Genomic DNA, 12,139 nt, shown 5'->3' on the forward strand with positions numbered 1-12,139 from the left:
GCCGCCCCTTAGAGATGGTCTGCACAGCCCCAAAGTGATCTATAGTTTAGAGTATGTGTGGCTTATTTTAAGTAAGAACATAATATATAAGAAAAAGCCCAATTAAGACATCTGAAAAGTAGAAGTGGAAAAGATGTCTCTTTCATTTGTTGATTCTGTTTCGGACTTTTAGTTTCTGCCTAGCTAAACCATATTTTAAACATGAGGAAACAATAAATGAATCGGATGCCACCTGTTTCCTGTTCACTTCTTCAGCTCTTTCATCCAGGCTTAATTAAACTACTATAGGTAAAGTCTCCCTTATCTGGAATTCTGAAATCCAAAATATTCCAAAATTGTCTACATGGGTGGCTGTGATAGTGACACATTTGCTTCTGGTGCTTCGGTGTACACATATTTTGTTCCATGAACAAGATTATTAAAAATATTGTATATAAAATTACCTTCAAGCTATGTGTATATGGATGGATATATATGAAACATAAATTAATTTTCTGTTTAGACTTGAGCCCCATCTCCAAGATCTATCATTATGTATATGAAAATATCCAAAAATCCAAAAACTCCAAAATTCAAAACACTTCTGGTCCCAAGCATTACGGATAAGGGAGACTCAACTTGTATTAGCTCTTAGATCCAAAATGGGGAGTATCAGTTTACTAACCAAGTTCTTAAGCTACACTTTGACTCTGGTTAATAAACTGACATTAAATCCGAGCTTCTTGTTTCAAGACATAAAAACTAAGGGCTGCACAGACTGGCAGGAAGATGCCTTGGAACCGTGCCAAACACATGTCACAGTCCCAAAGGTGCCCTCTGCCACTGGCGCAAATAGGAATTGAAAAGATCTGCTCCTATTTGGGTGGGGTTTGGGCTGCTTCAGGCAGGCCCATCTCAACTTGTAGGTGTTCCAATGGCATGTGGCGTCAAAATGCCGTACCCCCAGAGCATCTTGAAGCCACCACTGTTTGATTGGCTGGGCGGCTTCTGGACGTTTTGGGGGCCGGCGGCCACCCAGAAAGCAGCTTTTCTGGCTGGTCTGTTCCAGCCCTAACTGTAGTTTAATTTAATCAGGATATAAGAGCTTGGACAAGGAAGAAAGGGAAGAAAGTAGAGGAGACAGTGTAATTTATTCTCAGCTGCTAAACTGTGGCAAACCTCAAATTAAGTATCAAACTGACCCTCGAAACCCTCACTCACTGCCATCTCTATCCAAGCAAGGATTATTTCTGCTTTCTGCCTAACATATGGTTCCCAGAGAGATTCACAATACACAATTCAAGTACAGAATACAGAACTGTCCAATACTTGATAGAGACCAAAGTGATGAAGTGGACTTTACCCCACAAAATCTTATGCCATAATGTTTAGTCTTCTAATTGCCATAAGACACATTTATGTTGCTGCTGCAGACTAATTATATACCATAATTCAAAGATATGTAGGCCTCAGGGAGTCAGGAATTCATTTGCTAGCAGAAATCCCTTTTAACAGCAGAAATCCCTTTTAACAGCAGAAATGCCGTTTTGCCAGAAGAACCCTCCTCTGCTTGCTAATATCAAAGATCTGCCAACAAAACAATCTGCTGTAAGAACTGCTCTGTTAACTAAGATCTGATGGCAGAAGAGCCAAAAGGGGGAGCAGAGAAGAAGCAGGTGGTGGTGAAGAGACCTGAGTTATTCTAGGGCCTATCTTTTTCTAGATACAGGACACAGCCACTTTACCAGCACAAGACAGACTGAGGATGATAGTCCTAAGTAGTTCTGAATACCCCTAGGTTGTGTGTGTATATGTGTTCTGGGTTCAGTACAAATGGTCAAGCATTAGTTCAGCTGGCACCTGATAATCTTTGCCATTTAGGATTGAACTCTGCACATGTACTCTGCAAAATATTCACTTCACAGATTCTTTGCAGCTATAAGAGTTCCCTTATTTGCCACATTTTCACCATTCATTTTCAATGAAGCAACAGTAAGGATAGTTCTATGCTTGCAAAGCATGTAGTGGTGCTTCCCTTGTCACTGAAATTAATGGGCTAGACCTCCCAAACACTTGCACATTGACACACAGAGAATTTGAATGCAAGGCATTGCATATATGTGGTTCTTATTTTAGCTGAACAGGATTACAAAATAAAAGTGACTAACCTGTGCAGTTCTGGCTCTGATGAATAATATATAACAAAGAATAAAATTGTAGATGTTAAGACTTCACCAATAAGTTAGATTTAAATTTCATTTGAAAAGTCAACATTACACACAGAATGATCTATAGGGAAATAAGTAACTGCTTTAAAAAGCATGATGTTATGTCAGTGGAAGCTAAACTCAAATACACTAAAAGCTTAATTATCATATTTTCTGAAATTTGACTGTAGAATAGAACAAGTTTATATTTGTCATTTCTTTCAATAGCTACTGTTTTACTATTATTATTTAAATAGAAATGTTCATTCTGCCGGTCAGTGTCAGGAACAATCTTATTTTCTCCTAGAACATTACAGTGTTCTTAGAGTGTGATCACAAAATTTCCAAGTTGTATTTTCTATTTTTCCAAGGTACAATTAACTAATCGTTTTCTTTTATCAAGGCCTTTTCACATGTGACATTTGGCAAGGCTTCCCCTCAGCAATTTCTGGCTCAGCAGAAATGCCAAGATCCTTGAATTGAAGCCATAGTGTTTTGAATGAGGCCCCCCCCCCCCCCCCAAAATCAAGTCACCAATGGTGCATCCTGATTTTAAATGCAACTGTTAATGGAACTTGGCATAGGCTGAAAAGCATTTTCTCTCAAGTGTTATGGGGATGAAGATGGTCAGCACAGGTTATTACTTTGAGGCTATCCCAGAGCAAATGCTGCTATATATGTTTCTGGCTCTGACTTGGTTCCATGAAAGAAAACAACATACCAAGTTTAGCTCAAGAAAGCACTATCATTCTGGCCCAGAAATTGCAAAGCTGCAAATATCTGCATTGTTAGACCTGGAGAAAACCCAGTGAAATCTCCACAAGGCCATGATAAATTGCAGGAAAGGAAGAAGAGACAACAAAGGCTATGGGACTTTAAAGTACAGTAGAATGAGCGTGCCTGTACAGTGTGTTTCTTAAATTTAAAGACTCATTTTCATGAGATTCTTACAGAATCAGATTTTTTTTTACTGTATAATAGTTAACAGTTCAGGAACTATTTTTTGAACTTCATCAAAAATCTAAACTCCATGCTGAAATTGAAATTGATTTCAAACATCTACCTTTACTACATGTTTTCCTAAAATTTTAGAATAATATGATCTCACCCATTTCCATCATGGCAGAAAAGGCATAGATAAACCTTTATTAATTTGTTGTTGACATATTTCAAACAGTTCTACCATCCCCTCTGTTTCAAAGGTTCGGATATGAGTGGATTCTCATGAATCTAAAATAACAGGTTTCAGACAGAAAGTGGAACTATCAGCAAGGTTGGAGGAACCTGGTTTCAACTCGCAAAACCTAATATCTCCCAGTAGGCCAATGAGGACTGGTATGTTCAGTCATCACAGCATGCTGATGAGGTGTGGAGTAAAGAGACATGGAATCACATGGTTGTGATGGAATAAATAAAATTTAAAATTTAAAATAATACAAATGACAGGTTATTGCATTTTTTTTTAAAAAAAAGCACAGATTCCAAGGATATGAAGAAATACTCAGCATTTGAAAGTCAACGAACAGCTAATAATTTGATGGAAAGAAACATAAAAAAAAGATGAGAAATAAAACATAAATTAAATAAGGAACAGATTGCTTAAATGTAACTGTGGTTCTTCACGTGGTCATCTGTCAACTGACACACAACCAGTGTTCTGAGTAGAACAACTAATGTGTGTGAATCATAGACACAATGAAGAAGAAAATAAAGTTATTGACTATCTCAGATACAGAATATCAATTTCCAAAATGGAGAATCAGTATGTTGTGGCAGTACATGAGCAAATAACAATAGTTTAAAGTCAACATCGCTAGATATTGATTGTCTTGTGAAGTGAGGACCAATTTCTGTTCTTTCAATTCAATGGCAATGATTCTGGTGAAATAAAAGTTTATGATATTGAACAAATTAGCACACCCGCAGCCCTGCATAGTCATGAACCATCTAGTAGTATTGGATTCCTCATTGTAAAGGAACTAGACTCAGTGCAGCATCACATAAATTATGGAAATTTGCATACTATAGCTCTTTGATTGAGAGCAATTGTGATGCAGTGGCTTGCTTGTTAGACTAGGATCCTGGAGACCAGGGTTCAAATTGCCATTCAGCCATGGAAATCCATTGGGTTTTCTTGGGCAAGTCACATTTTCTTCGGTTCATCAGAAGGCAATGACAAACCTCCTCTGAAGAAAATTTGCCTAGAAAACCCCATGATAGGTTCACCTTAGGTCCAACATAAGTCGGAATGACTTGAAATTACACAACAAAAAAGTCAAGTTACAGCTCTTTGATTATCTTATATTAAAGGATTAAAAGGGGAAATATTTTACTTTCCTTCAGTGAATATATTTTAGTAGGATCAGATAACAATGAAACAGAATTCAAACCTGTCCATGCACCACACATTGGTCATCACTTTCTTAGTAAGCCATAGTCATACAGAAGCCCTATTTATTCCAGGATTTCTAAAAGTACAAACAAGAGAATACATCTCAGAATGGCACTGAGATCATTATAAAGGTAGCTGTGATTCAAACTCACTTTCCTATGGATAACAATCAGATGGAGTTAAGGAAATCTTTCAAAGAGATCGGATCCTCTTGCCACAAAGCAATTGTTTTATAAAATGACATTTTGGATACCTTGCTATAGGAGCTATAAAATGGTCAAACGTAATATAGTCCATTGTGCATACAATTTGGCAGAAAAGGATAATGGTTCAAGTAGTTCTAAAGATGCCCCCCCTAAAGTCATATGTGCTGCTTATCCATTGGCAATAACTCCAGCACAGAGAGCACAGGGCAATGTTAATGAAGGAACCGATATCAGGAAGGTGAAAAAGTTATAGCAAAATTCAATAACTTTTTGAAGTATGGCTACAACCCATGGGCTTTTGTTTTCTTTTATTACTCCTTTTCATATCATAAGCTGCTTCTAGCACAATCCTAACTGTCAAAAGATTGGGTTGGTTGGATGGGGAACAACAACAACAACAAGAAAAGCCAAGAATTATCATGTTATGCATGGTATCTTAGAAATAAGCCCCAATATGTTCAATGGGTATTTTAGGGCCACAGCTAAAAGCTCAGCACATGCCAAATAGACCAATCTATGGTTTATGACCATTTTCAGGAAATAGATTCCATTCACATCAGCAGAATGTATCCAAGTAAAAGTGGGCAGGATCCCTGTTTCTTACGTATACCCCACAACATTTCAGAAATGAAAACCAGGGCATATGTGGCCAAAAAACACCAAAGGAATAACATACAAGCCAGGAGAGGCTGGAGCAGTTTCCTTTTGTCTGAGCTGACTGGGAAGGGCAAGATGCCATTTTCTCCTGTTCCCTCTGCTATGTTAACTGAAAGCAAACTATTTTTCCATTTTTAACTCAGTTTGCAGCAACTGAAGTAAGCTGAGTACAAAGAAGGAAATAAGAGAAAAACTGGAACATTTTAAAAGCAGCTGAAAACACTGGGTTTGACAGAGAATTAAAGAAGACTGACCATGCCAAACTGAGATAGTTGGAGAGTATGGCGCATTACAGACCGCCAAAAAGCGGAGGCCTGCACCCGCCCCTTTCCCTGCTGGATCGGGGCCTCAGTGGCCAGAGCAGCAGCCGCTGAGGCCCCGATCTGCCGCTTTCCAGGCTGCGGGGAAGTGGCAAAAGGCCCCTTCCTCGCAGCCTGGAAAGGGGTGTCCTTGGGGCTTCAAGCCCTAAGGACACCCCGCAGCGGTGGAGAGGAGGAGAAAGGGGCCGCTTGGCCCCTTTCTCCTCTGCGTCGCTGGGCGCAGCCATCTGAAGGCTGCACCCAGTGACGCAAAAGGCAAAAGGAGCTCCATTTTGGAGCTCCTTTTGCGGCCGGGGAAGGGGCGTACTATGCGCCCTGGTGTGGCGTGACAACATCACGTCTACGCCGCTCCATATAGAGGCGGCGCGGTCGTGACGTTGTAATGGCGGCGGCCATGTGGAACAGCCACCGCCATTTTGTGCACGCTCCACACGTCCTAGGGTTGGGGGCATCCAGAAAGGATGCCCCTTTCTAACCCTAGCACGCACAGAGCGTGCTCTTTAAGGCCTGTCTGTAACGGGCCTATGTTTACTTAACTAAGTAACCTACCCTAGGAATGGATTTCAACAATGTCAGACACTTGTCATATTATATGAACTCTACCTTGTTTGATTTTTGATTTAAAAAATCTATGACATAGTAACTACACATAAGAAATCTTAATATCTAGTTGCAACAAAGCTGTGCTAAAATGCTTGGTATTTTTACCTTTTTCGTTCTTCCATTCAGCTGCAATATTTATGAACAATAAAGTGGATCAGGATTATCAATGAACTATTGACTGAGGTTCCGTGAAGATTTTTTTAACTTTATACTACTGACAGAAAAGTCCAAGAAAAACAAAATAGAAGACCTCAAATTAATTCCTTCCCGTTTTCTACTAAGATGTCTGAACTTGGAAATAACAATTATCATGGGAATGTTACCGCCAGGTGGTGATGAGCTCTTGCAAAAAAAGGAATACCTGAGGGGGAGAGGCAGAAACATATGTAAGGAGGAAAACAATCAGCTTTAGGCAGCCTAATTTTCTAGAAATACAAGTTTAAGGTAATCTATATAGGCTGCATGAAGCCAAGCATCCTTCTTTACAGCTAGGGAAACATTTATGTAAGGTTTTTATTTCAAGCACATGCTAAAATTACTATTCTGCTCAAGAGAGGAAAAGGACTCTCTGCCAATCAATATGACATGCAATTGAAAGACTGACACTAATAGCTATTACTAGAGTGAACCTGTTTGAAGCTGAGCTGCTGCTGTTTACCCATTTCCTTTATATAAAGCATACTAGCTATCAAAAATACAGTTTTATATACCTTGGAACCCGAGCAATATCCTGTTACTCTAGCAGCTGGTAGCTGTTTCCAGTACCTGCCCTAACAATAACAAGCCCCCTTTTTAAAAATCAGTTTTAAATAATAAATAAATAAACAAACTGCATTACAGTATTCAAGACAAGCATGACTTTGTGGTCTCTTTGTAAAAATGGCAGTGAAGTTACAAGCTGTGAAAGGCTGAAATGTAGTTTTAAAAAGGCAGGACCTATAGCCATTCTCAGGAGCTTATGGGTATATGGCATATGCAGAGTTCGTTTGCTCTGTACATTTACATGTGGCATATGATTGAATGCTTTATTGGTACAAAGAAGTTGAATAATGGATTTAAATCAACCAGTGAAGATCTGTATTTAATATCCTCTCCCTCCTATTTATTTACTTAAACTGATTCAACGGTACATATGTAAGTTTTAGTAGACATAACAAGCAAGCAACTCCAGAGAATTCTACTTTTAAAAGCAGTGGGGATATGAAACTGAAATGCAAGGGAAATGATACTTAGGAAAATAAGTAAACTACTGAAACTATATATCATTTATTTCAGTTATGAAATTTTATACCTTCCCTTGACATTCAACAACTGCAGCTTCACTTGGTAGCACAGTCATACCTTGATAAAAAAATCATATAATAGATCATGCTATAACTTTTAACAATCACTCCCCCCCCCCTTACTAATTTGATGAATGCTTCTGTCAAGAATGATAAAGATCACAATTTTATTTAGGATTAACTACTTGAACTTTCAGGATTCCATTCATGAATACTGCAACTTAACAACTGATAGGATCACAAGTGTTTCCCCTTCTTATGATGTAATCACAGAGCAGCTTGCCTTTGAAGACTTGTTTCATTCAGACTATGGATAGGGAAAGAGAAATTTATGTGTTGCAAAAATGAGTTGTGACCTTAGTAGCACTTGCTTAGTAAAAATGCTTTCCTAAAATTTATCAGGGTTTGCTGGGAACAATGTGCTAGACAGAATTTGAAAAGAGATATGGCTCTTTACCTTGGAAGTAATACAGAAAGGATAGAGGCCTGGCTTACCCAAGCAGTGATTAATGATCTGCCTCATTCTGAATTTTAAACTATAGAAACCAATAGTACACTTTGAATGTTGCCTGTGAAGCTGCATTTTGACAGTATTGTTTCTACTGTATTTTGAATGAAATGACATTCGTTTCACTATGATGACAAACTGTTTCAGGAAACATATATAAGGCTAGGTAAATATCTATCAAATAAAAATAACTTGTATAGGCCTGGTCCAGATGGATGGAAAAGGATGCCCTCGTCACGTGCGAGGGGCGGCGCTTCTAGACGCCCCTCGCCCGTGACCAGGGCGTCAAAATGGCGGCACCCTGTACAGACGTTGTAATGGTGTCGCAAGAAGAACCTGCTTTTTGAGGGTTCTTTTTGGTCTGCAGGGAAGTCCCGCGGTCTGGAGGCTGTGGCTTCCCCGCAGACCAAAAGTAGACACCGGGAGACCATCCTTTTTGGGTGGTCTGTCCCGCACCACAGTTATCTTACATGGTGGAGTGCAAAATGATTCAGAGCAATTCTATCTGTTGCTCCTTCTGCCCAGTAGAAAATCTCACAGGTTAAACATTTGTCTATGGTATTTTCTTTAAATATGCTTAAAGTATATTAGAATAGTTCTCTGTTTTAAAAGTTTCTGCACTACATGAAACCTCTATATTTGGGTGTACTTGTGCAGTTTCATGTGTACACTGTGTGGATTTATAAGTTAAATGGAAATGTGCAGGCAGTGTTAGGGATCAGTATCATATTTGTGCCCATCAGCTAACATTATTTCTTGCCTGGAAACTTTCCAGGGATCAACAGCTGATGGCTAAAGGAATGACACTAGTCCATGGACCACCAATTTGAGTAGAACTAGCTCATAAGACATATTGGCAAGACTTCTGTCTGCCTGGAAGCAACAGTCTTGAAGTGTTAACTACCAATAGGACTGGGTTCCCCCTTAATTTTCTTCTCCTAAATTTGTAACATGGCAATGGCATGGGAGGGTCACTCAAACTTTTTTCTCCCAGTACTGTTTCCTGGCCCAGCACACCCCTCAGTTTCTTACAGACACAGAAATACAAACATACTGGAATGATGTGTCCATCTGTTTTCTCCTGCTAATAGCAGATTTGGGTGAGGGTGGATTGATGAAAATAAAACTGCAAGAGGAGGTCCAGTCATGGGTTCCATGTAATGTCTAGTTTGATCATATTTTGATCATAAATACTAGTTTTTCCTTAAATAAAACCTGTCTCAAATTCAGATGTACAGAGCTAATGATTATCATATGATATAGTGAGGAAAGGCATTCTCCTTTAATGCTTCTCTTCATGCATTACAAAGCTGGTACCGGCCCAAGGCACCACTAGGTTTAGTGTCACTCCAATACGGTAATTCACACTGTCATCCTGACAGTAAGGATTTTGTGACAGTGGAACACACTCCCTTGGAGTGTGTTGGAGTCTCCTTCCTTGGAGGCCTTTAAACAGAGGCTGGATGGCCATCTGTCAGGTATACTTTGATTGAGAGTTCCTGTATACTGGATAGCCCTTGTAGTCTCTTCCAACTCTATGATTCTATGAACCCCAGGCTGCCTGGCATACATCCCAGGCCCACCTCTTTCAACCAGGTCACCTCTGCTGTGGTGGCGGAAGGGTGCTACTGCTACCTGGCAGCCCCTTCAAAGTCTGGCAGCACTGCCAGCTGGGCAAGAAAGGGAAGCAATGGTGGCAGGGGTGGCTTTCTGTTTGTGGAGAACCTCTCTTTCCCAGCCTGGCCAGCAGCTTGCCAGTCTGATGGATGGCAGAAGTGTCCTGGCTGACAGAGGAAAGCAGCTGGAGGGGTCTTGGGATGGGCAGTGAGTGACTCATTCCCCTCTTAGGTGTTATCCAGTGCAGTCCACATTCCTCTCACTGCCTTAATGATGCCCCTGGCCCAAGGTCTGCAAGTAAATCCTGCTTCAAACTCAGTTTTGTAAACAAATGCAAATAAAAATGTCTTTACACATATTACTTGGTGACTGAATGTGTTAACTTGTATACGAGTCATTGTTAATCCGGCAGTAGGAACAGAATACTTACATTAAACAAACGGAGATGAAATCAGCTTTTCTCCTCAGTTAAATGCTGAATCCAAGGTTCTTTCCTACCACAGTCATTCATATGAATCTTTTTGTGGAAATGAAAAATCTGGTAACAATAACTGCAGATAGATTCTTACCAGCATGCAGGTAAGCAAGGTCAGGGTTCTCAATATCGGGATGCAGTTCTTTCAGGTGATTACGAAATTCCACTGGAATATTGGTTCCATATTTACATTTGGGACAGTTGTACATCTTCACTCCTTCATGTTTGCTGGTGTGCAGGATATGCTTGCGGATATTTTCAGCACAGTTGGACCTAAAGTGCAGAGAAAAATAATGAAGTTATATTATACATGCATACTCACATGCTGAATTGAAATATTGCTGTATAACGGTCGGCTCCCCACAGTTAGGCTTGTGAGTAACTTCCCATTATATGACTGATATTGACGTTCACCAAGCTTTCAAAGAAAACACACATTAGGGGAAGTTTCACTATAATTCAAAAATGCATTTTTAACACATCTTTAAAATCATCTTTCTTGCTTGCTTTCAATTTTGAAATGAACATAGTAGTATGGGTTCCCTCACAATTTCTCAGCAAACATACTGTGTTCACGTCAACCTCAAAATATGCTGGACTGTTTTTTAAATGTTAGGGATTGGTAATATCTACTGTCTTTTCAGAAAAACTATTGGCTACACTGTTTAAAGAAATAAGAAGTAGAAATACTTAGAATAAAATACACCCAGTTGCAATTATATGTAACACTTGCTCTACATTATACTTTTCAATTTTAATACATTTTAAGCAGGAATAAATAAAGGCCTTCCATATATATAAATTCCTTGGCCCCAGCGACCAAGATGGACTCTTAAAAGGCGCCAGTGGTATTATGGAGGATGGCTGAACAAGAGGGAAGTAGTTTATAGGTTGCCTCACCATATCCAGAAACCAGCATGGGCACAAAATAGTCAGGTCATCATGCTGAAATGGCTGCTGAGGATTAGTGGGAATAGCCCTACCTACTCATTCCATTGTTGTGCAACTTCCACAATGTCACTATCTCAGTGTACCTTCTATGTGCATGAAGCCTTAGCAGGCTTATTGTCTGGTGAATCTAGATTAGTCTGACATCTATACCAGGAAAGATTCTAGAGCAGATCATTAAACAGGGAGTCTGTGAAGATCTAGAAAGCAATGCCATAATCACAAAAAGTCAACATGGGTTTCAGAGTAAAAAGTCATGCCAGACAAACCTTATCTCTTTCTTTGATAAAATTACCAGCTTGTTAGATGAAGGGAATGCTGTGGATATAGTATATCTGGATTTCCGTAAGGCCTTTGACAAAGTTCCCCATGACATTCTTGCCAACAAGCTTGTAAAATGTGGGCTAGACAAGGCAACTGTTACATGGATTTGTAATTGGTTGACTGACCGAAGCCAAAGGGTGCTCAACAATGGCTCCTTTTCATCCTGGAGAGAAGTGACCAGTGGAGTCCCTCAGGGCTCTGTCCTGGGCCCAGTGCTATTCAACATCTTTATCAATGACTTGGAGGACAAAATTGGGGGCATACTTATCAAATTTGCAGATGACACCAAACTAGGGGGAGTAGCTAATACTCCAGAGGACAGGATCAAGATTCAAGATGACCTGAATAGACTAGAAAGCTGGGCCAAAGCTAACAAAATGAAATTCAACACGGAGAAATGTAAGGTACTGCACTTAGGGCGGAAAAATGAAATGCACAGATATAGGATGGGGGATACCTGGCTGAACGAGACTACATGTGAAAGGGATCTAGGAGTCCAAGTAGACCACAAACTGAACATGAGTCAACAGTGCGACGCAGCAGCTAAAAAGGCCAATGCAATTTTAGGCTGCATCAATAAAAGTATAGTGTCTAGATCAAGGGAAGTAATAGTGCCACTA

At 39.8% G+C, this 12,139-nt stretch overlaps 1 protein-coding gene across 1 annotated transcript in view; it reads right to left on the reverse strand.

Annotated features, from left to right (window-relative positions):
- ZNF407 (zinc finger protein 407) overlaps positions 1–12,139 on the reverse strand; it is a 359,916-nt gene that overhangs the window by 102,924 nt on the left and 244,853 nt on the right. Inside the window, exon 7 of the mRNA XM_089516927.1 lies at positions 10,342–10,520. Within this exon, the coding sequence (XP_089373053.1) occupies positions 10,342–10,520 (179 nt within the window). The remainder of the gene's footprint in view (positions 1–10,341; positions 10,521–12,139) is intronic.

The sequence above is a fragment of the Sceloporus occidentalis genome, unplaced genomic scaffold (genome assembly GCF_023333645.1).
Source record: "Sceloporus occidentalis isolate IW3139 unplaced genomic scaffold, rSceOcc1.0.p SCAF_3, whole genome shotgun sequence".
NCBI lineage: Eukaryota > Metazoa > Chordata > Lepidosauria > Squamata > Phrynosomatidae > Sceloporus > Sceloporus occidentalis.